The sequence below is a fragment of the Scylla paramamosain genome, chromosome 10, assembly GCF_035594125.1.
Source record: "Scylla paramamosain isolate STU-SP2022 chromosome 10, ASM3559412v1, whole genome shotgun sequence".
NCBI lineage: Eukaryota > Metazoa > Arthropoda > Malacostraca > Decapoda > Portunidae > Scylla > Scylla paramamosain.
In genome coordinates, this window is record NC_087160.1 from 17,686,932 (window position 1) to 17,710,544 (window position 23,613).

The following is a 23,613-nucleotide window of genomic DNA, read 5'->3' on the forward strand; positions in this document are numbered from 1 at the left end:
AGAGAGAGAGAGAGAGAGAGAGAGAGAGAGAGAGAGAGAGAGAGAGAGAGAGAACTAAGTGTAAATCAAAGTACATCTCTTCTGAGCCATCTTTATTTATATCGGTAATAAACTCTGAAGGGGTTAAAAAAAAAAAAGGGGAAAGGTGTATATTGTCAGCAAAAATCACAAAACACTTATATTCAGCTCCGCGTCGGAAAAAAAAAATAAGATAAGCGGTATTTTGAAACAGTTTGACGTCTTGTCACGCGGATTTTCAAAGGTCGTAAAGATGATTAGTTAGACTACCATGGGTGTTTCTTCTCAATGATGCTGCACAATCCTTATTGAATTATCAACAGAATCACGGAAATACCCTTGAAAACCATCTATTAACTTTTAATAGAGGCTGTTTCAAAAGATTATGGATGAGGATAACAGGTGGAAACAGGTAGGTATGTTTCATAAAGGTCTGACGGGTTCTTGCAACTTCCCTTATTTTCCTATGTTATAATCGAAGTAAGACGCCAAAAAACTTTGAGAATCTGGTGCTTGGCAGGATCATAAGTGTCCCAGTTTCCCACTTGACGCACCCATGTACTATTACACCGCGGGAAGGAAGGACACGGGGATGCGCATGTGCGTAAGGCGGCCTGGTGTCATCTATAAATGTCGCAGGTCGGGAGCGGCGGCCCCCACAGCTAACCGCAGCGGCAGGGAGGCGAGGCACGAGCGTGACTGACGGACTGACTTGAACTCCCGCGACCGTCACCGTACACGGGAGATGTTCTCTGTCCTGGACTCAAGAGCAGGTAAGGTACACGTACATATATACATACAGTCCCTCCTCACAGAGTGATCTGTGTACACAAAATACGCGAACTGGTGAACGAAGATAGTTAAGCGTTTCTATTTATTGTTGTTATAGCTGTAGCTGGTACCCGGTCTCTCTCTTTCACGTGCACTGAAGTGTATGTTCTGTAGATCAACTTTATACACAGATTCATCTTTTCCTCTTGGTAGTTAAAGATCAGTTTCCAGCTATGATAGGTTGAAGGTACGCACTGTATCTCTTAACAAACAACTACTGGGGGAGAGGGAGGGACAAGGAGGAGTCTACGTATCTGATCACGCAATCTACTCTATATAAACTGACCACACTTACGTTCACTCATAGAGCGGCGGCTACTTGTGATAAGGTTCACATAGGGTGTGGCGATAATCGGTGATGATTGTACTCTTATTTACTTGATTTGTTTACTTAAAGGCAAGCACACGTTAAGCTGGAAATAGAAAACGAATCACGTCCATCAATCGCCGTCTCGTTATCTCGCTAAGAAGAGTCAGAAAGAAAAATTAACATCGCTAAGGTGATGTCACGATGTTTTGGTGAGATGAACGTCATATCACCTCGTTACGTCAATTGGATGCAATGCCCTTGTTCCTTTATGAAGTGATTACGCATCGAACTCTGGCATGAAAACTGATGAGAATACGAAATTTGTACGTGCAGCAGCCATCTAATACGTCTTTTACATGTCTTCGGCAGGAATGGCGTGGTTGGTGGCGGCGACTGTGCTGGCTGTGGTGGTCAGCGTAGCGCGTGCTGACGCTGGACACTTCTTCGCAGAGACTCCCAAACACCTGCCCAGGATCGGACGGCGAGGGGACCTTCCGCCCTTGGTTAGAGAACTTGTGTTGTTGTGATGAGCGGAGCATGATGGAAGAGCAGATGTATTGAATGGTAGCCACCCCACTTTGCATTGCAGCTTCACACAACCCGCCTCCTGGCCTCACCCGTCGCTAGCGCCTTGCCCTCACCCCTCCTCTGTCACCATTACTCCCTTGCTCTCTTTCTACCCTGTAACATTCAACCATTCCTGCCAACACCACACCCTGCTCCCATTGCTTTCCTCGACCCTGTAACCACCAGTACACTCAACCCTCCCTGCCAACACCACACCTTGCTCCCTGCCAGCACTCTGCTCTCATTGCTTTCCTCGACCTCATTGCTTCCTCGACCAGCACACTCAGCCCTCCCTCCGAGCACCCTACTCTCATTGCTTTCCTCGACCCTGTAACCACCAGTACATTAAACCCTCCCTGCCAGTTCCTCCTTTCCTTGCTTTTCCCCTGACATATAATGAGCCGCACGCAATCCTTCCCATGCCATCACTACACCTCTCACCCCTCGCCAGCAGCATCCAAGCTCTTAATCTCTCACCTTGCCACTAAATGTCTAACCTCCACCTTAACTTTGCACACCTCTGTATGCCACTAATACGTCCCCGCTTACTCCTTTAACTCTGGAGTGTCGCCTGTTGTAGAGCACGGAAGATGAGACTGAAACAGGCCAGCAAGTGAAGCGGCCCGCACTCACACACGCCACTCACTTTCACTCCATTGGGCCATACATTCTTTAGTCTCTGTCTCTTGATCGTTGCTATTCCTTGATTCTTTAACAAGTAATACATTTAGTTTAAGACACTTCTCCTATGGTGTAGCAGTTAAACATAGTAGCTGTAGCAACAACGTGGCCCTTAAAAAGAAAATTTTACGCCCCCGGGTGGGCTCGAACCACCAACCTTTCGGTTAACAGCCGAACGCGCTAACCGATTGTGCCACGGAGGCATGGAAATGTGTGACACATGTTGGAAACTGAAAATTAAGGTTTAGAATATAGAGCCCATTTGTTTTCTATTGTTGTCTTACAAAAGAAAAATATCTTTATTTTTCTTTCTCAATTTACTAGCAATCAGATTTCAATGCGTGTATCTTAGATACACAAAAGTTGCTTCTCAGGAAATACTTGCATAAAGAAATCAAGTCATATTCCTGCATGACGCCGCTTCCTATACAAACACGTGTTCCTTCCCTCAGACCACGTTGCTATCAGAGGAGGACGCCCGAAGCTCCGGCGCAGGCACTCGGAGCATGACGGAGGCACTGGCGGGGCTGGACAGTGATGGGGACGGCTGCATTGGAGTAGGAGAGCTGCTGCGCATTCCTGCAGTGAGGGTAGCACTACTCCTACAGAACCCCGCCCTCCTAACCCCCGCCAACCCCGCCTCTCCAGAAGCTGACGGTATGTTGTGACTTCCTCCACCGATTTCATCGAGTCACACTGCTTCCGCCTCTCTCTTCGTCTCCTTTCTGCCAGTTGTTAACTCCTTCCATATGCCCTCACTGTTGCAGCGTCAGTACTGTAATCAATCGACCAGGCAATCAATCTATTACCCTCATTCATTTCATCCATCAAATCACCCCCATTCTTCCGACACTTTATGAAGTAAGAGAGAGAAGTAAGGTATGGACCAAAAAGTGTCTTCCTGCTCACACTAATCCACAGAACACCTCCAGTTTTATCTTGTTGGCATCATCAGCTCAAAGTAAATCACAGGAACAATAATTAACCATGGGTGAGAGCAGAGAAGAGTTCCAATTCAACAAAACGTTTTCTTCCCTCCGCTCGTCTCCAAACTTTACAAAGACTTTTCTCATTACAGGACACGCCACCGAGGACACCTTTGCCTCAGATCGCCGACCTGAACCCCGGCTCCTGCGTTACCTGCAGAAGTGAGGGTCGAGCGCCGCCCGAAGGAGACTGGAAGGAGAGGCAGCGACAACAACGAGGAAAGACACCGCCAGGAGACTCCACTGTGAGGAAGCATTCGTAACATGAGGTAAAGCTCAAATACGCGTGAAGATAACGTGACATTTCTAATCTCTCTCATCTTACGCAAAAGAATAAAGATTAGACGAAAGGAAAAGGATGCCAGCAATCAACAAATCTATAACAATGTAGAAAATACTAACCATATATGAATAATTACGACAAGGATACGAAGTAAGAAAAGAAAAGAAACGGACTTTCACACGAACATCCTTGGACGGCCGAGATAAGGAGGAGATGAAGAGACAAACAGTGAATACAGTCAAGGAAGAGATCAATGAGGCAAGGCAAAACTGTCCTTGAGAACCTGAAAACGTTGATGTGCTTCCTGTTAGCCACACATACTCACCGTGCCAGCAGCAACATCCCGCGCGTGATAAACAATAGCAAGCATCTGAGAGTCGTGTTTGAGCACTAAGTGGGCCAAGGGTTACAGGGAGGGAAGGGGAGGTATATCTAAAGAAAAATACAACTTTCTCTTCACGTTTCCTTTTTTTTTTTTTCACAATGTTACGCTATTCCTTAAACTATCTTATTTATGTCTATATTTATTATTTATAGAATGTGTCTATTTATTAAATGTTTCAATCTTGGTGTATCGGATGTGTTTGTGTTTCATTTACTCATGGACCAGAAAGACAAAGTTCTATCAAGCCTGAATCACCTGTAAATTACTCTTCATACGTCTTTTACGCATTTCATACCCAATAATGAGATTTATACAGTACACTTTTCAATTTGATATAAAATACACAATTGCAATATATATATATATATATATATATATATATATATATATATATATATATATATATATATATATATATATATATATATATATATATATATATATATATATATATAATTTTTTTTTTCTTTTTTTTTCTTTTTTTTTTCATTATATTTGAATATCTAGGTACAACATTCTATATTGGTGTGCAACATTGAAAACATTTCGAAACACTTGTGCGCCGCACCAATATTACATTCTCATTGAAATGACACAGGTTTCTAAGGCTATTTTTACGCTTACAGTGACATTGACAATATTCTACACTATCATTCAAAGAAACACTCGTGACAACCTGGCTAATTATTTCTGTAACCTTTGAAAATAGTCATGATGAGGGCAAAGCGTTTCAGGCCTTACTTGCATCCCAAAGCAGCATATGACTGATCAGCATAACTTACTTCCCCGTTGAAAGAAGAGGCGGCGACAGCTTTCAATCAATCCTCATCGCATCAAATCGACATCATCCCACCAAACTAAACACAAGAAGAGAGATAAGGAAGGACGATCACAGACCGGTCTGTCTTGTGACGCGTTCCATATGTGCCGCTGCCACCAAACCTTTCGGCAGTTCGCAACTTTTCATAGTCAGTCAGTTACTATCTAGTCATTATTGTCGTTACTGTCAGGAACATACATACATACAAGCATACATTCTTATGTACATACACAGAAACAACTGAAGTAATGCACACACACACACACAGAGGATCACAAGTAAAGCAAACAGACAAACGAACAAACACGTTGGTGAAGTACTGATGTGTACACGCAGATTGGCTTGCAAACACACACACACACACACACACACACACACACATGCACAAAGTGACAGTTTAAGGGTTAAACACCAATTATAGAGCTTTATGACTTGTCTCTGATCGGCGCCGTACACACACACAAAGGACAGTTAAGTTTGTGGGAGTGTAGTGTTAGCGTCACACCACCACACCACACCACGATATCCTTGGTGCCCCGACCTACCCATCCCCGCCGAGCCCCGCCGAGCACCTGCGACCACCGCCCTGTCCCGCCACGGATAAGGTAACAATTTTTCAGTCACATATTTAGCGTAATTTCGAGGGTTTTCCAGGTGTTTCCAGGTGATTTAAAAACTCGCTGTGTAGGAGTAGGTGGAGGAGGTGGAGGTGAAGAGGAGAGGAGGAGTGTGAGGGGGAGGGGAGAGGAGAAGGAGGTTTTGAGGAGTGGTGCAAAAAACTACTTCGGCGCTCTATATCATCATTTATTTATTTTTTTTATTTTTTTATTAGTGGAGTTAGCATTGTTTTGATATTTAATATATTAATAAAGATAAAGATAAAGATAAAGAAATTTTATTCGTCAAATTGTGATGCATTAAATTTTGTATACAAAAATGAAATTCATTTCGGCTTAAGAGCTCCCTAGTAGTTATTTGTACATTAAAAATAAATAGAATCAATGAAGGAATAAAAAAACATTTAAAAACATTATTTGGGCTATTTATTTGAAATGTTAATATCCTATCTTATACATGCAGTAATAAGTTATTTCTGCCTTTATCACAAACTATCACCTACAGTTTTTGACTACTTACACCTAAGAGTTATAGTGATGATAGGTGGTTGAAGAGAAGAATGCTTTTAGGTACAAATGACTTTCTGTACCTGTCAGTACGCTGCATTGGCAGGGCTAATCTTCTACCAGATCTTAGATATGTATAACAATTTTGTAGCGGATGAGTTATATCTTTCATAATCCTGTCTACTTGTTTCATTGTACTTCTCTGATAAAGCTTGTCAAGTGATATGGTCTCTGCACCTAGTTTTCCTGCCTTTTTAATAATCCTTCCCAGCTTGTTTTTGTCTTAACAGGTAAGCTTTCCATACCAGGCAGTGATTGAAAAGTTTAAAGCAGATTCAATTGTTGATTTATAAAATGGGCTAATTATCACTTTATCTACACGTAGGTTACTCAAGATATGTACAAAGTATAATCTTTGGTTGCATTTCCTTGACACCATATTTATATTAACACTGCCCTTTAATAAAACCTGAATACTTATACTGGCAAACTCTTTCTATGTTTTCCTCCTCAATTATTAATAGGTCCGGTACATGTTTATTTTTAGTTCTAAAATCGAATATCATCTCCTTAGTTTTCTTTACACTGAACTCCAAAAAATTTAGTTTACTCCAATCAACAAATTTTTTAAGCTCAGTTAAGTAACATTCATAATTATCATTATCAATTTTTCCTAGGATAACTGTGTCGTCAGCATATTTTATAATAGTACAATCATCAAACTCACTTCTACAATCATCTGTATTCAAAATGAACAGAACGGGGGACAATACACAACCTTGGGGGACTCCAGTGTTGATTATCACATTAGACTTAACATTATTTACATTAGTATATTGAGGTCTCTGAGTTAAAAAGCTAAAAATCCATTTTAGGATATTTCTATTTACATCCATTTCTAGCATTTTATTGAGCAAAATATGAGGTTACATTGTATTAAATGCTGAACTAAAATCAATATACAATGCTCTAACTTGTGATTTAAATAATTATCTAAGTGCTTGTTAACATCATTTAGTAATATAAGTGTTGCATCCTGTACATTCCTATTTTTACAATAAGCAAACTGCATAGGGTCTTTTAAATTATTTGTATTATCACAGATATAGTTTTTCAATATACTTTCTAAACATTCCATAATGTTGGATGTTAATACTACAGGTCTAAAATCTTTGGGATCTTTTGGACAGTTAATTTTTGCAATGGGTTTCACTTCAGATTCCTTCCATTTATAAAAAAATAAATAAATAAATAAATAAAATAAAATAAAATAAAATAAAATAACTTATAAAAAAAAATTATAAAAAAATTTGTAAAAAAAACTATAACAAGTTATAGTATATAATAAAATCTTGTCTAGCTGATACTTTTGTTTACAGTCAAAATAACACTTTTGTCATTTTATAAATTTCCATTTTTTTTTTTTTTTTTTTTTATTAGCATGCCTAGTATAGTTTTGGTGTTTGATTTAAGACTTAAAAACATAAGAAATGTGTCCCAAGTAGTAATATCCAGTAAAGTATAGTTTAACTATTCGTATTTTCAAATTTAAGATAAGTCTGTTGCAAAAGTTGAAAAAAAAATTTTCTTTATATAATGAGAAATTTGTGTTTTCTTTATCTGTCTGGAAAGTAAATATTTTTTGCATGCAGAATATATATAACATAATCTAGTCTGGCTGATATTATAAGTTTTTTTGTGGTGCCATTCATAAAAAATACATATTGTGTTTTAGATTTTTCTTTATTATTAGTCAGGCTTGAAATGTTTTTATATTCCAAGTATTTGTTAATGTTTATGGCAAGTCAGAATATATAAAGCATTCCAGTCTAGTTCCGTTTTTTTCGAATGGTCAACTTCAAAATGGGTTACATACGTATATGATGATGACATCAGTGACGTCATCAGGGTAGCGAGACCCGGGACATCTCTCTATTCCAGTCTCTCTCCGTCAGTGTTCAGTGTGTACTTGCCATATAAGTATATGGCAAGTCAGGATATATGGTACAGTCTAGTCTGGGCGTCTTTCTTCTCGCAAGTTTTAAAAAAGGGTCAAGACGATCATTTTCCCTGCCTCTCTCTCTGCTTGTATATCAATATTTAGTTAAATCTCCATGTGTTTTCAGACTCAGACATGAAGGGAAGCCAGAATTAAAAACGTAGATAGACAAATAACACCCAAAATTACCCAAATAAGGCTTAAATAAAATGCATGTTGCAGCCCCATTCAGAGCGTCCACCGTGACCTTCCCTACTCCCTGTCCGCGTTTGCGTTCGTCAGTATTTCCCTCAGTTTCCAGCTTTTTCAGGTATTTCCAGGTGTTCTCCAGAATAATATGTGTAGATTGTAGTACTAGTAGGAGGAGGAAGAGGAAATGAGGAATGGAGGGAGAGGAGGTGGAGGAATAGGATGGGTGGAGAGTGGTGGTAATAGTAGTAGGAGGAGAAGGGTACGAAGGAAGAGGAAATAAGGAATGGAGAGAGAGGATGAGAAGAAGAAAATGAGGAATAGAGGAGAAGGAGGAAGAAGGAAGGAGGAATGAATGAGTAGGGATCTCTCTCTCTCTCTCTCTCTCTCTCTCTCTCTCTCTCTCTCTCTCTCTCTCTCTCTCTTGATGATTTAAGTGTGGGGGTGTGTACATTTCGTATGTGGACATGATCTCTTCTACTCATATGTTCGCCCCAAAGACAGCTTCCCACCTCTCACCTAAATCCACCCAAGTTGAAAACACTATAATCTGATTTGTGGCACGGCACAACACCACTATTGCAGTCTTTTATGGTCACAGATTCGCGAGCTTCATAATCACTGGATCACTGCCTTGCTCTGATGGATGGCTACAGAGGGCCACAATTTTTCTTTTATAAAAGAAAAATAAATAGATAAATAAATAAATAAATAAGTAAAAACTTGTTCCTGCGTGGTTCTATAGTTTCCTTGTTGCGTTCTAAAACATAACTAGTAGGCTGCCTGTGCATAAATTCTGGGGATTATTGAAATAACTTTGGCCTACCAATTTCGCGACTCTTTATTTCAAGGCAAAATATGCTTTTTCAAAATTATCGTGATCTATCCATTGAAGGAGTAAAATTTATGAACTGACGTATCCTAAATTAACTTAACCTAACCTTCGGATGAAAACGTTACTGTTATTTCAATATCATAGCGAATTTTCAGCGGTAAATGACTGCAGAAGACACTACATTGCATTTAAATGAGTTCTGATAGTTGGCACTCACCTTGCCGGGGTGTCCGGTGACCCTCCCATCCTCCCTCGCCGCGTCCCGACCCTCCAAGCATAATGACCTCAATAAGGATGCAAATTGTAACCATGTTGCTGTGTGACTTTATGAATTTCCTCTCTCAAAAACGTTCCAGAATCTAATTATGATTGATAAAAAAAGTTATTCATTATCGTTAATCGAGCAGAAATACTATGATAAAGTAGAAATGTCCACCTTTAGGAAGGTTCATCCACAGAACAGGACGCTGCCAGTTTTGCAGCAGTCTGGTGTGTGAGAGGGAATAATGAAACAGCTCTTATTATTTTGAGAAGAGATTTAATGGGGGTCATAAAAGTGAAGACCAGTGCTGCAGTGCTTTAGCCTTCCGTGGTGTGTCAGACAGTAATCTTTTCTGAGCCCAGAAAGATGAATACTCTAAGAAGTGTGCGGGGGATGGCCGGGCTGAGACGAGCCGTGATTGCTGTGTATCTCAAGCCTGTGCTCTGCGGTGGGATGGCTGACCTCAGCCCAGTGACTGCTGCAGGTATTGGGTGTGCACGAGCCTACCAGTCCCTACAGGGCGTGTATGGATACAAGCATCAGGAACCGAAGTCTTTCACGTGTGAGTTATGTAATGGGTGCCCGCCTCCCGGTTTGGGGTATAAATATCCCTCCACCCCTCCTTTGACCAATACCGTACCACAGTATTAGTAAAGAGTTGAGAAACGTTAAGTAGATGCTCCTCCGTTATTGATTTTCGCCGACACTTTAGTTTAGTGGAAACAGTCGCCGTATTGTGTTGACAGTTTATTATTAAGTGGAACCATAATAACTAATCTTTCATTATTTTATACATAGATATTATGTCACCCTTGAATCCTTATTCCCACTCTGTTTTAGGTCTTCTATGTCATTTCAAGAACCTCTTAATTTCCCAGGTCTGATAAAAAGTGATATTTGGCTTCTGGTTACATTTGAGAAAAGTAAAATTTTTAAGTAGATATGTGATTACAAAAAAGTCCAGTCCCAGTTGATGACACCAAGATGATACATGACATACAGATCACAGAAGTTACTGCTTGCAGCTGTTGCCTCTTCATGCATGTTACCTGCTTCATCAACTTTTAATGGAGACTCAGTTTTTTATTGCACCTAATGCCATTTCAGATTTTAGACTGAATATTGGAGAAATAGTGTTCCTTAATTTTCCTTTCATTCTTGTATATGAGCCATTTGACTGGTCATGGTGGGAGTTAATCTCCTTAACCTTAGTATTCCCCTTCCCATTGTTACTTCACAGTGCCAGATGAAGTTATTCAGCAGAGGAAGGAAGAAAGCAGTTTGTTTCGATGGATCAGTGCCTTTCAGGAATTTGGTCACCTGACAGCAGATGTGAACCCAATACATCCTAACACCAGGTGAGGCTGCAGGACAAGCAGGTATTGGAGCTTCTTTTACTCTGGAAAATAGTATGGGATGCCAAAAATTTATAATTGCCAGTAGAAGGTAGGCACATTTCACTGTGATAAGAATATTTTGATTATATATGTAGTGACCTTAGATGTAATAAATATTAAGAAAAAAAATAACAGCTCAGTAGAGGCAATTACTTAGACAGGTGCCTGAGCTGGAGCCTGAGCTTTATGGTCTCAGCCGTGATGCCTCATACAAACCTCGTGGTCTTGTGGCCGGCTGTGATGGCACGTATACCCTTCAGCAGCTGCAAGATATCCTGAAACAGAAATATTGTGGTCACATCAGCGTTGAGTTTTCAAATTTACCTGTAAGTTCTTTTATATTTGTTGATTTATGAACCTGTGATAGTTGTAAGGCTAAATAAAAAGTGTGCTAAAAGTTCAAACTCATTACTATATGTGTGATATATATTTTTATCCAACTTAGTGAGTTATTCAAGCTGTCTATTATGTGAAATCTTTGAATTGTTTATGTACACTACCTATATGCTTGTACATGTTGTTTTCATTATATACCTTGAATCATTACATAATTACTTTCATCATCACATCACTCCCAGACATTAGAGGAGAGGGAATGGTTTGCCAATGCTGTGGAAAGCCTCCAAGATGAAGTCATCACTCCAGAAGAGCGTATTAGGTTGGCAGGAGACATGTTGCGCTCACAAGCCTTTGACAACTTTCTGGGGACAAAGTTCCAGAGTGTGAAGCGTTATGGTGCTGAAGGAGGAGAGTCCACTATGGGCTTCTTCTCAGAAGTCTTCAGAAGAGTGGCACAAGGTGAGGCTGAGAAGGACCAGGGGCCAGAATGCAATTCTACAGTGTATAACATTACTTGTGTGTTGAATCATTTCATTGAGCATGATGCATAATTCTGACTATGTACAAAATATGTAATCCGTGTTAAAATCAAACCATATCATACTTATATTACAGTAAAATCCCTCTTATCCAGCATTCAAGTATCTGGCAGCTTCAAGTATCCGGCACATTTTTCCCTGAGCCTTAAAATCAATAAAAAATCAATGTGTACTCATAAAATTGATTAAAATTCCTGCGCGAGGCATACTTTGTCCCCTCGCCACCAGAGCGCACTGCTTCGCGCCATCCGCAGCCCACTGCACTGTGTTTACTCAGTGACTCAGTCCTGCGTGTGCACTGTTTATCGCCTGACGCCTTCATCATGCCTAAAGTTGTAGAAAAGAGGAAGCGTGTTGTGCTTAACCTTAAGCAGCTGATCAGATCAGCTGTTGATTAAGATCAGCTGATCTTTGTTATGGTAAGATGTGTGAGTGTAGGATGGTGATTGTGGACATAATTTCACTTCTATTCAAGTATCCGGCAATATTCAAGTATCCGGCATGTTGGCGGTCCCGTTGATGCCGGATAAGAGGGATTTTACTGTATTATATAATAGGTACTCAAGAATTTTCAGCACAATTTATAATGGAAAACATGAAAATGTCATAAGGCAGATGAAAATTATTTTAAACAGTGCATTGTTTACTGTGAAGGATTAATGATTACAACAGTCCCTTTGAAATCTCACAGAGGGTGTGGAGCAAGTAGTGATGGGCATGGCACACCGAGGACGCCTCAACCTGCTGACAGGTCTTCTGCAGTACCCAGCCAGTGTAATGTTTAGGAAAATGAAGGGACTGCCAGAGTTTCCAGAGAATGTCAAGTTTATTGGGGATGTTTTGTCACATTTAAGTAAGCACCATTGGATTTGTGATTTGAGTACAGTTTACATATCTTTCATTCTTGAACTGAACATTACCTTATTGGGTGTAACTTATATTTTGTATTAGTGCTTGATGGTTTTTGACAGCCATCTCACTTGACATGGAGATGGAAGGAGACAATTCCTTGCATGTCACAATGCTGCCAAATCCTTCCCACCTGGAGGCTGTGAACCCTGTTGCATGTGGCAAGACCCGTGCTCGACAGAGGAGCCTCAGGGAGGGATACTACTCCCCAGACCCTGATGCCCAGCCTGGAGACAAAGTGGTCTGTCTACAGGTGAGTAATAGTATAACATTAGGGGAAAAAAATGTATGCTGTAAATAAAGTTCCAGTTATTTACTCTGAATTCATCTCCCCAGTTAACTTTGTTACTGTTGTGAAAGGCAAGCCCCATGTTTATTTATGTGAGACTTTTTCTCTTCATGGCAGTTAATTGAGCCACACAGTCATCAACAACTTGTCTGTCTGCAGTAATGTGATCTGTTCAAGAATTTTCTGACATTTGTTGGTAAAATGTAGACTCAAGAAACATGAATCAGTGAAATGCAAGTGCCATATGGCCATTGCACCATTCAATCACTGTTTTTCTTATGTATTCAGTTTAAATAAGTGCTTTTTTTTCTTCCTTTCTAGTATCAGTTTGCTGCGGTTATATATAATGTGTAAGCGATTTTCCTCCAAAATGTAACCTAATGCTTTTGAGTTTCCCATAAATTTCCATTGATCTTTTCTTTTATGATACTTAAGGTGGCAACAGTAGTATCAGTAGTTGTGTTAGCACTATTGTAAGGATTCCTTTCCTCAGGTTCATGGAGATGCAGCACTTGGTGGGCAGGGAGTGATCCAAGAGACCCTTGCCCTCTCAGCTGTTCCTCATTTTGACATAGGAGGAGCATTGCATGTTGCCATTAATAATCAGGTTTGTATCTTTGTGCTGTTGTTTAAATCAGTTATGAAAATATTGAATTACAGTGTACTGAAGAGACATACAGAGAGAGAGAGAGAGAGAGAGAGAGAGAGAATCTTAAGCATCTCCTTGTAATAAACACTCATGAGGTAATTGTTATCATGAGATCCACATGTTTTTCATACCAGAAGGTGACCTAAACCAAAGAAATATGTCCTGCAACACTGATTCCCCTCCTGTCCTGCCATGCCCACAGATTGGCTACACCACCCCTGGGGAGCGCACAAGGTCCTCCAATTACTGCACTGATGCCGCTAAGATGTGTGGGATGCCAGTCATTCATGTCAATGGGGACCAGCCTGAGGTGTGGCCTTGATATTTTAGTTTCATTACTTTGCCAAAATTCACAGCTTTGTTGTAACTCTTAAGTGAACTTTATTAGCCTATGTTTAATTTATATTATTTACTATTATTTTATTTTAGATATTATTCCCCTTATTTTTTTATTTAACCTTATTAATTATGTGTTTTCTTTCATGTTTATCATTTTAATGATCTGTGTTGCTTTTGTTTCAATTCATTATTTATTAAATAATTTTCAAACCCAATGGGAATGATGCTGATATTTTGCTAAATGTTTTACATCCTCAGTGTGACCTCTAATATCTCGTTAATTTGATTAGGATTAGTTAAGGAAAGGTTCTTTATTTCATCACCTCATGAGGAGCTCTCCATCAGGCTGTGGTGAAAGCAGCACGACTGGCTGTGCAGTACCAGAGAAAGTTTCGGAGAGACGTGTTTGTGGACCTGCTGTGCTGGCGGCGGTGGGGCCACAATGAGTTGGACAACCCACGCTTCACCAACCCTACCATGTACCATGTCATTGATGCACACAGGTGTGTGTGTGTGTGTGTGTGTGTGTGTGTGTGTGTGTGTGTGTGTGTGCACATCTAGAATACTGTTGCACATTTTCACTTTCATTAGATTTTTATTGCATGATATTGTGAAGTTACAAACCAGTGTTAACATACTAGATTCAAATTCACAGTATTTGTTTTCTTTTTTGCTACTTACAGGAGTGTCCCGGATACTTATGCTGAACAGTTGATTGAGGAAGGTGTGTTGGGGAGAGAAGAGGCCATGAAAATCACTGCTGACCACATGGCTTTCCTCACAGAACAGTTCAAATTAGCAGATTCCACTGTTCCAAAGGTAGCAAGATTCATCCTTTTGTGTTCTTTCATCAATGAGGAACAAACATTACTATTCTGATGAGATACTGCTATGTTAATTAGTCTTTTAAGTTTATGTACACATTACATTCATCACTTGATATGGTATGAAGGTGCCTCTTGTGTACATCATTCTGAAGAGGGTCCTTGTATCAGCTTTCGTGAATATGACAAGATTACATTTTTTAATTAAAAATTCTTGTTCAGTGTGGAAGATTTGTTAATACTTGACCTTGACCTACTTGCTTTTATGTCAGAAATTATTGCCATCATTCTTGTGCAAAGTAAATTTCAAGACCACTTAATATTATATTCAGCTGGTAATTGAATATTTGGTAATTGAATACTCCCTTATGCAGGCCCCTCATCTTGAAAAGCAATGGGCAGGACTGGTGCAGGCCCCATCCTCACTTCAGGTGTGGGACACTGGGGTGGACAGCCAAACTCTGCAGTATTTAGGAGCAAAATCTGTAGAAATTCCTGAAAATTTTGTAAGTATGAAATATCAAAGTTTCACCTATGTATTTGTGCCATGTCACATGAGTAGTAAGTCAATATATCAGTACTGTATACTCTAAGGACACTCCCTCTTCAGAATCTACATAAGCATTTGAAGAAGACTCACGTAGAGGCCCGACTTCAAAAATTGAGAGAGGGTGTGGGTCTGGACTGGGCCACAGCAGAAGCCTTAGCATTTGCTTCTTTATTGTATCAAGGTCAGTTGATGTAAAATCCAGTGAAAGTATCAGGTAAAAATGAGCTTAGTGCTGTTTGTTTATTGAGTATCAGCTTTCTTGAATATGACCAGATTACAGTTTTGTATGAAAAATTCATTTTTCATATCATTTACCTTCTTGTCATACTGAATACTGCAGGAAGCAATGATGAGTAGCATATCACTGTAAGGATTAAGATTGCATATTGCCAAGATATAGCAGACACTTCATGATAATGGTATCCTCTCCTTTCTTAGGGTTTGGTGTTCGTATTAGTGGCCAGGATGTTGGTCGGGGTACCTTCTCCCAGCGCCACTGCATGTTCGTTGACCAAGAGACAGCTGAGATGCATATTCCTCTCAACTTCATAAGTGAAGGCCAGAGTGCTTATCTGGAGGTGGCCAACAGCATTCTCTCAGAGGAGGCTGTGTTGGGCTTTGAGTATGGCATGTCCATAGAAAGCCCAAACACCCTCTGTATATGGGAGGCTCAGTTTGGAGACTTCTATAATGGTGCCCAGATTATGATTGATACCTTCATTTCTGGTGGTGAAGGTTAGTCTCTGTGCTGCCTTAATGTGTGTGTGTGTGTGTGTGTGTGTGTGTGTGTGTGTGTGTGTGTGTGTGTGTGTTGATAACCTGCAGGGTTTGGATACCTGCATTGCATATTGATGGCACTGGTGTGAGTCACTGTCATACATGATGGGTTGATAGAATTTAATAGATTTTCTCCTAAATAATTAAATGTGCCATGTGTTGTGGAGCAGTTTATGAGCTGGGCAAATGTGTGGAAGTCTGACTTGAAATTGTGAACAGATAGAGGACCTGGTTGATAAAGTTCTCTTCTTTTTTTTGTCTGCTTGCAGCTTTTCCATCTCCCATTTTATTTTGTTTTTTTTATTTACATTATTTATTTATTTATTTTATTTATTTATCTTATTTTGTTTATTTTTTTTCTATTTGTTATTTTATTTATTTATCTGTTTATTTTATTTTTATTTATTTTTTATTTATTTATTTTATTTTATTTTTTTTTTTTTTTCATGAGAAAGTTATGGTTACCACAGCTAAGTCCTTTTCTTGTATTGTTTTCAAGGTTTGATATTCTTACTTTTGAATTGATTTCAGAAAGTTGAATCAAACAGATAATGCAAATGAGCTTATAATGATTTATAAATATTAGGGTGAGTGAATTTCCATCTCATAACACTTGCATGCAGCCTTCCATTTACAGCCAACAATCTAATATCGTATTTTTTTTTCTGTCAGCCAAGTGGTTGCTGCAGAGTGGCCTGACAATGGTTCTACCTCATGGGTATGATGGTGCAGGACCTGAACACTCGTCATGTCACATGGAGCGATTCCTACAGAACAGCAGCTCCAGTGAGACAGTGCCAGATGGGGATGATGTGAACTGGTGCATTGTGAATCCCACCACACCTGCTCAGTACTTCCATGTGTTGAGGCAACAGGTAAGACAAACTGAACCTTTGAGGTAGAGGGAAGTATGGCTCAAGTTCAGGAGATAGAATTACATGTAAGAGTGGAAACTAAGAGAATCAGATAAGTTGTTTAATGGGTTCCTGTGTCGTAAACAAAGGAGATGGTGAGAATAATGAAAGAGAATAAATCTGCAAGGATGAGAGGCTCAAACAAAAGCACTGAAGACTTGTTGTGGCCATCTTTGTAAGGAACTCCAAAGAACAGGTTTCAGAGTGCATTGATCAATAGACTTGAATAAACATGGATAGCAAAGTGAAGACTTGAATGGTGAATTAAACATCAAACTTTTGTCTCTGTCAGATGATCAGAAATTTCCGCAAGCCCGTCATCGTTGTGGGTCCCAAAGTGCTCCTGCGTCATCCTGCAGCAACGTCCACCCTGCAGGACATGGCTCCAGGCACACATTTCCTCCCTGTCATTGGTGAGTGTACTGTGTGGGCATGATTGGCACCACTCGCCACCACTATTGCCATCTCACTTGGTCTTGTATCACTGTTATACATATTTATTTCAAAGACTGATTAACCATGTAACTTAGAATAAGGAGGGGAAAAAATACACGATTCTCCTCTTTTTTGAAGTAGTGTTTTTTTTTCTGATGATTCTTGTAGTAACAATGATGTATACAAGTATCACAGCATTGGAGCACAAATGAATGGCAGCATTCAAGCTCATTTCAAGCTTGTAATTTCCTTTTATCCTGTTTCAGGTGATCCTGATGTCAATCCAGATAATGTAAAGAAGGTTGTTTTTGTGAGTGGGAAGCACTACTACACTCTGGTGGGAGAGAGGAAGGCACGAGGCATCACAGACACGGCCATCATCAGGCTGGAGAGCTTGTGTCCCTTCCCAACACCACAAATTAATGCTGAACTGATAAAATACAAAAAAGCAAAGAGTGAGTTGTTTTCCACATTTTTGTCCTTTAACTGTATGATATTGTAGACCTCTTCCATTCATGCACCAGATGGTGTCAGGATTTCCTCAAAGTCTTCATCTATGTTAGTGTTAGTAGTTACACAGAGTAGCAAGATAGAGGAGGCACTGTGCTTAGCTTTGATGCTGACTACTGTGTTGTTGCAGAGTTTGTTTGGTCTCAAGAGGAGCATCGTAACATGGGGCCGTGGTTCTTTGTTCACCCTCGCTTTGAAAATCTGTGTGCCACCAAGGTAAGTCATAGAACCGTTGCAGATTCAAGAAAAAGCCTCGGAGTTCTGCCTTACATCCTTACATCAACGGAGCACACTAATGAAAATAATTGAAAGCAAACCGCACAGTCAAGTAGATATACATTGATGGTGCTGTTTCATGCTCAGGCTGCCTTTCTGTACTATATAACTTAGATTGGACTGGTTGCAATTTTTTTTATTTTATTTATTTTTTTTTTTATTTACTGAAATATCTTAAGAGTTGACACACCAACGTAAATGTGCTCAGAATAGAAAAAAAACTTCAAAGTTGGAAAAACTAAGCAAATGCCAGCTTGCAGGTGAAGTTTTTTTTTTTTTTTTTTTTTTTTTTTTTTTTTTTTTTTTCTCGAGGTGTGCTTCCATGGGGTATGGAAAGACCAGATCCCCTAGGTGAAGGCAGGTGATTTTGATATTTTTGTGGTATTGAGTGGATGCTTTTTATATTTTTAGGGATTGGTGTCTATTTTGTTATCTCATGTTGTTTCTACATGACTCAAAACCAGTCCATTACTGGGAGTAAATTTTTGCAGGTTATTAATGGGATAGATGTTTTTAATGATGGTTACAGAATATTTCTTAGCATGCAATCATTTTACATTTAGTATGTATAAATTACAAGTGAACTGTCAGTATTGGCTTCAAATAAAACACTTCCTTTCACAGTAGGTCATTCTGCTCAGAAGCTCAAAGATTTCTAACATAAATTCTCTTTTCACCCCACCAGCTGGAGTACTCTGGCCGAGACGTGTCTGAAGTGCCGGCCACTGGTGTGGCTCAGTTCCACAAGGCTGAGGCACAGGCTCTGATTAACCAGACCTTTGCTCTATAAACCCACTCTTCCTACAAAAGATTCCTAGTCAAAGAAATAATTTTTAGGGGAAAAATAGCCATTACATCTTCAAATGTATTAAGAATTTAAGTGCCTCAACCACTTAGATACTGCTTCTAACAAAGTATTTAAAACATATGAACTAGTCACTTTTGTCTATTTTCAATTTGATTTCATCTATGAAGTGAACTTATGTCTTTCAGTTACTGAAGGTTTTAAGGCGGTGTGTCACACTAGCACTATTTCCGTCATTAATGTGATTTCCTTCGATTTTTCATCGTTCCGCATGAACTTATCGCATGAATTTGTCAGACGATCGGGATCGTTTCCGTCTGCAAATTTCCGCCTTTGTTTACATTTCCAAGACCAAGACCGAGACTTTCTGCTTGGCTTCAACCTGTCTCACAGAGTGTTATTACCACCTCTACGCTTTGTCATGGAAGGAAAACCACATCTAAGCTGGACACGCCTTTCAGAAGAGTTCCTTGTGGAAAGCATAAGGAGCCATAAGTGCCTCTGGGACCACAAGGATGAATCTTACATAAAGAAAGACCTGAAAAGAGCGGCTTACAGCACAGTCACCTGTGCACTCCAATACTTTGTCTCACAATACACAGTATTAGTTTCAGAGCAGCATATCTTTGCCACAGCGTGAACTCCATGTTTGTTTACACTCCTTGGTCTGTGCCGATGGAAAATTTCAGACAAAACACCATTTGTGTGTAACAAGCCGCAGCCAAGATATTAACGATTTTCAGAAAAATGACAGAAAAAGTTGACGGAAAAAGTGGTAGTGTGACACACCGCCTTTAGTGAATGAACATACATATAGTGAAGAATTTGAGATTTTTAATAATAAGTATTTAGTGAAATGTCTTCCAGTCACAGATGAAAAATGTTTTTTTAAAATAAGGAATGATGGACAGATGAATAAGTGAAGGAAAACCATTTCTGCTCTTCCCTCACCACCTGATCATAAACCTTTTTTCCAGTGAGAGGAAATCTGACCAAGCTCTGAAAATCAAGTGTAAGAAAAACATGTTAAATGATACTCAATAAAGAGAACAAGTAATATAATTTTGAAAAGAAAATTAAGCTAGTTCCCACTTTGTTTCAATACTCCACTCTCAAGGAGTCTAAATTGAAGGAGAGTGAAGAACAAAAGTAGAAAAGGGTTATCACTGGAAGACATAAAATGACTGCTTTACTCTTGTTCTGATAAGTTGGACAGGATAAGATTGAGATTTGGTTTAGAATCTTAAGTTGAGATGATGACTGTAAGGAGGAGGAATGTGGTAAGTGGTTCAGAACAGTAGCCATGAGTATAGTAAAAAAAAAGTAATAATAAGAGAAGCTACACTATAACATTTTATTAGTTAGATATATTTAAAGTGTTAGTTAGGATTTGATGAGATTCAGACATTGACTCTGCAGTATTTAAAGGTGAGTAAAGCCTTCAGTTTATAACAAGTGTATTCCATTAGTAGACAAGGTCCCTCTATGGGGCCAGCATGTGATATGGTGGAGGGATGATTCAAGAGAGAGAATACTTTATGTAGTTGAAGTTGATAGTTGTTTGTTGGTGCTCTTAATAATCACTCAGCAGTATACATCACTGTACTCTTGCAATTTATATTTTCATATTGTTGAGTCCACTACAGTATTTTAGAAGAAATATTTATTTTTTGATCATGCAATTATTGTTGAAGACATTATATTTTTATACAGTAGTGCATTTTTCTTGATAAAGATAAATGGATCTGATGAAAGATGTAAGACTAAGAGAAAGATCATTGATGGGATGTATCTGTGGTGTGAAGAGAGTTGTTGTAGATCAAAGAGCAAAGAGGAATGGTTGCACTTGCTAGGAAAGAATGGAGAGCAATTGTGATGCATAAATTGAGCCACATCATCAACAAGAGGTGCTGTCACATCTGGTCTGATTAGCTGATCAATTCAGGTGTAGAGAGAAGGATGGTTCTATTATGTTGCACCTGGGTGAAACAAACCCTGTTGTGGGCGATGCTTGTTTATGCTGTGTTACTGACCATGACTTGTATGTGTTGCTGTGAGGATCAGTCCTTTCTTCCTCAAATGAATGAAGAAAGATCTTTGGGAATATGTATGTATGTCTTAGTTGGTTTCCTTTAAGCAGGATGTTAGACTGGTTTATAGATAGATAGTTATTGAGTTAATGATGTAGCTTCTTGAATTATTCACACACACACACTCACAGTAGAATAACATAGTGGACAGGAAGTATAGAAATGCTAACATTGTTAGTCATTTAGGTAAGTTCATAGTGCCTTAGCATGGTGAGGGGAGCTGTCTCCATGTAAAAAGATGATGAGCAGTTTCCATCTTAAATGGAAAAAAAATTCAGTACATAGTTTTTATAATGCTCACTTTTATTGTTAGTGTAAATTATTTATTTTTAAGATCTGTTAGTATTGTAAAGTGTGAGGAGTTTTGTAGATATAAGGGGCTGTGCTGAGATTAAATTTTTGCCATACAAAGCTTTGTGTCATTAGAGTGTGTCCCTATCACAGATATGACAAGTTATGAAAGCATCTTTATATTTTCTATATTTTCTGTGTCTCTATTGTGATGCCTCTTCTTGGCAGAAGGGTATAAGGGTATACATGTGCACCAGTCCATACACCCCTGATTTATTTGCTGTAATTTTGTAGTCATGCTCAAGTTACACCAACCATAAGCAATGACCAGGGTGCCGAGAGTTTCCCCATCACCCACAACAGAACTCGATGGTGACCAGACAATACTGCCTTGTGAATTTATTAATCATACGGCATCGGCGAAGATTACATAGGTAAAAGAAGTCTATGGAGTTTGTCTTCAATTTTCAAATATGATTTTCATTCGCTTGATTACACTCGTCCTAGTGCAGATTTTCATACATTATTGACTTGGTAACACAACTACATAATGAATCTGTAGTAGTAATAATGACGATAATCTGAATAACTATATAATGCATCTAATAATATTAATAATCGGAGAGAATGATAATGAAGTGAATTTACTGAATGAAATGAGTTGGTGACTCAGTTCAACAATTTGGCACAACCCTGTAATACCACTCCCTAACAAGTTCTTAACAGTACCAAGTGGCCAGTTATTTTCTCTCTCTCTCTCTCTCTCTCTCTCTCTCTCTCTCTCTCTCTCTCTCTCTCTCTCTCTCTCTCTCAAGGATACATACAATTTTTCCATCACGCTGTGGATACGCTAAGCTTGATCTATCCAGGACATAAATGGGTAGAATCGAGAGACAATATATAATGGGGTCGGGCAGACAGCACTTATAACAATCGCTTACTGATATAAAGTATATTTGAAAGCATTGCAGCGGCACAAGTGTTCAGAATTCCCACAACAGCTGTTTCAAATTATTAACAGTAGAAGCTAGATGTGTGCTGCCTGTGATTATATTTAGTTTGATAACAGTGAGCAGAGTTTAAATTTGCTCTGCATTCTGAAACTAAGATGTCAGGTGATAGAGTTGACAACATTAGACATATCCTGAGAAAACACACACACACACACACACACACACTAGCCTCGGAGTCCCCATCTGGGTAGGGGACCATAAATGTCCCCAGGTTGGACTGCCTTTCTGTCGACGACCCTAAGTGTCTTGACATCCCCCTCAACTTTTTCTTCATTAACTTCTACAACATTCGAGGTCTAAGATCTAATTTTCATTCTGTAGAACACCACCTCTCCTCTTCTAAACCTCATCTTCTTTTCCTCACTGAAACTCAGGTGTCTGAGGCAACTGACAGTAGCCCCTTTTCTGTTCCCTCCTACTTTCTCTATCCTCATTTTCGATCCAAAGCTGGATGTTGCGTTTATGTGCGCAATGACTTAACCTGCTCTCGTGCCCACGCTCTTGAATCTTCTGAGTTTTCCACCAACTGGCTATGACTACAGAGTCACTCTCAAACTAAATTTATCTGTGCTGTATACCTCTCACCTAACTCCTCTGACTATAAGAAATTCTTTGACTACTTAACTTCCAAAGTGGAGCACATTCTGACTCTCTTCCCTTTTGCAGAGATCTCCATTCTTGGAGACTTCAATGTTCACCACCAGCTTTGACTTTCCTCTCCCTTCACTGACCATCCTGGTGAACTAGCCTTCAACTTTGCTATCCTCCACGACCTAGAGAAATTGGTGCAACACCTTACTCGTATTCCTGACTGTCTTGGAGATACGCCCAACATTCATGACCTTTTCCTGACCTCTAATCCTGCTTATGCTGTCACCCTTTCTTCTTCGTTGGGCTCCGCCAATCACAGTTTCATATCTGTACCTTGTCCTATCACTCCAATCCCTCCTTAGGATCCCCCTAAGCGAAGGTGCCTCATGCGTTTTGCCTCTGCTAGTTGGGGGGACCTGAGGAGGTATTTTGCTGATTTTCCCTGGAATGACTACTGCTTCCGTGTCAGAGACCCGTCTTTGTGTGATGAGCGCATAACAGAGGTGATAGTGTCTGGCACGGATGCGTACATTCCTCACTCTTTCTCTCGACCAAACCTTCCAAACCTTGGTTTAACACAGCTTGTTCTCGTGCTATATATGATAGAGAGGTGGCCCACAAAAGGTACTTAAGCCTTCCATCACCAGAATCTCATGCCAAGTGCGTTCTCCAACTAGCCAAAAACTCCTTCATTAACAGAAAGTGTCAAAACCTTTCAAGATCTAACTCCCCTCGTGACTTCTGACATCTAGCCAAAAATATCTCCAGTAACTTTGCTTCTTCTTC

At 39.5% G+C, this 23,613-nt stretch overlaps 2 protein-coding genes and 1 non-coding gene across 4 annotated transcripts in view; 2 read left to right on the forward strand and 1 right to left on the reverse strand.

Annotated features, from left to right (window-relative positions):
* The window catches only part of LOC135104272 (uncharacterized), an 18,076-nt gene extending 13,821 nt beyond the window's left edge, over positions 1-4,255 (forward strand). Inside the window, exons 2-5 of one of the 2 annotated variants that reach the window (XM_064011470.1) lie at positions 658-791; positions 1,529-1,662; positions 2,860-3,064; positions 3,486-4,255. In XM_064011470.1, coding sequence (XP_063867540.1) covers positions 764-791; positions 1,529-1,662; positions 2,860-3,064; positions 3,486-3,559 — 441 coding nt within the window. In that variant the 5' untranslated portion in view covers positions 658-763 and the 3' untranslated portion in view covers positions 3,560-4,255. The remainder of the gene's footprint in view (positions 1-657; positions 792-1,528; positions 1,663-2,859; positions 3,065-3,485) is intronic. The other variant, XM_064011469.1, reaches the window with a different exon arrangement.
* Trnan-guu (transfer RNA asparagine (anticodon GUU)) lies at positions 2,537-2,610 on the reverse strand. The gene has a single exon. It is a non-coding gene; the product is annotated as a tRNA-Asn (tRNA).
* Positions 4,256-9,480: 5,225 nt separating the features above from the next.
* Positions 9,481-21,343, forward strand: LOC135104273 (2-oxoadipate dehydrogenase complex component E1-like). The gene is made up of 18 exons (XM_064011471.1): positions 9,481-9,852; positions 10,531-10,648; positions 10,845-11,013; positions 11,266-11,485; positions 12,257-12,418; positions 12,537-12,727; positions 13,257-13,370; positions 13,615-13,722; positions 14,097-14,254; positions 14,435-14,570; positions 14,950-15,081; positions 15,186-15,306; positions 15,564-15,860; positions 16,575-16,777; positions 17,109-17,229; positions 17,518-17,706; positions 17,892-17,977; positions 18,723-21,343. The coding sequence occupies exons 1-18, from the start codon at positions 9,657-9,659 to the stop codon at positions 18,825-18,827; spliced, it is 2,826 nt and encodes a 941-aa protein (XP_063867541.1). The 5' UTR covers positions 9,481-9,656; the 3' UTR covers positions 18,828-21,343.
* The last annotated feature ends 2,270 nt before the right edge of the window (positions 21,344-23,613 follow it).

Excerpts from the sequence above, each read along its gene's own strand:
- LOC135104273 (XM_064011471.1), top strand. The coding sequence starts at position 9,657 with ATGAATACTCTAAGAAGTGTGCGGGGGATGGCCGGGCTGAGACGAGCC. Across the intron at positions 12,728-13,256 it reads ACAAAGTGGTCTGTCTACAG|GTTCATGGAGATGCAGCACT; the intron begins GTGAGTAATAGT and ends TCCTTTCCTCAG. Across the intron at positions 15,307-15,563 it reads TGCTTCTTTATTGTATCAAG|GGTTTGGTGTTCGTATTAGT; the intron begins GTCAGTTGATGT and ends CTCCTTTCTTAG.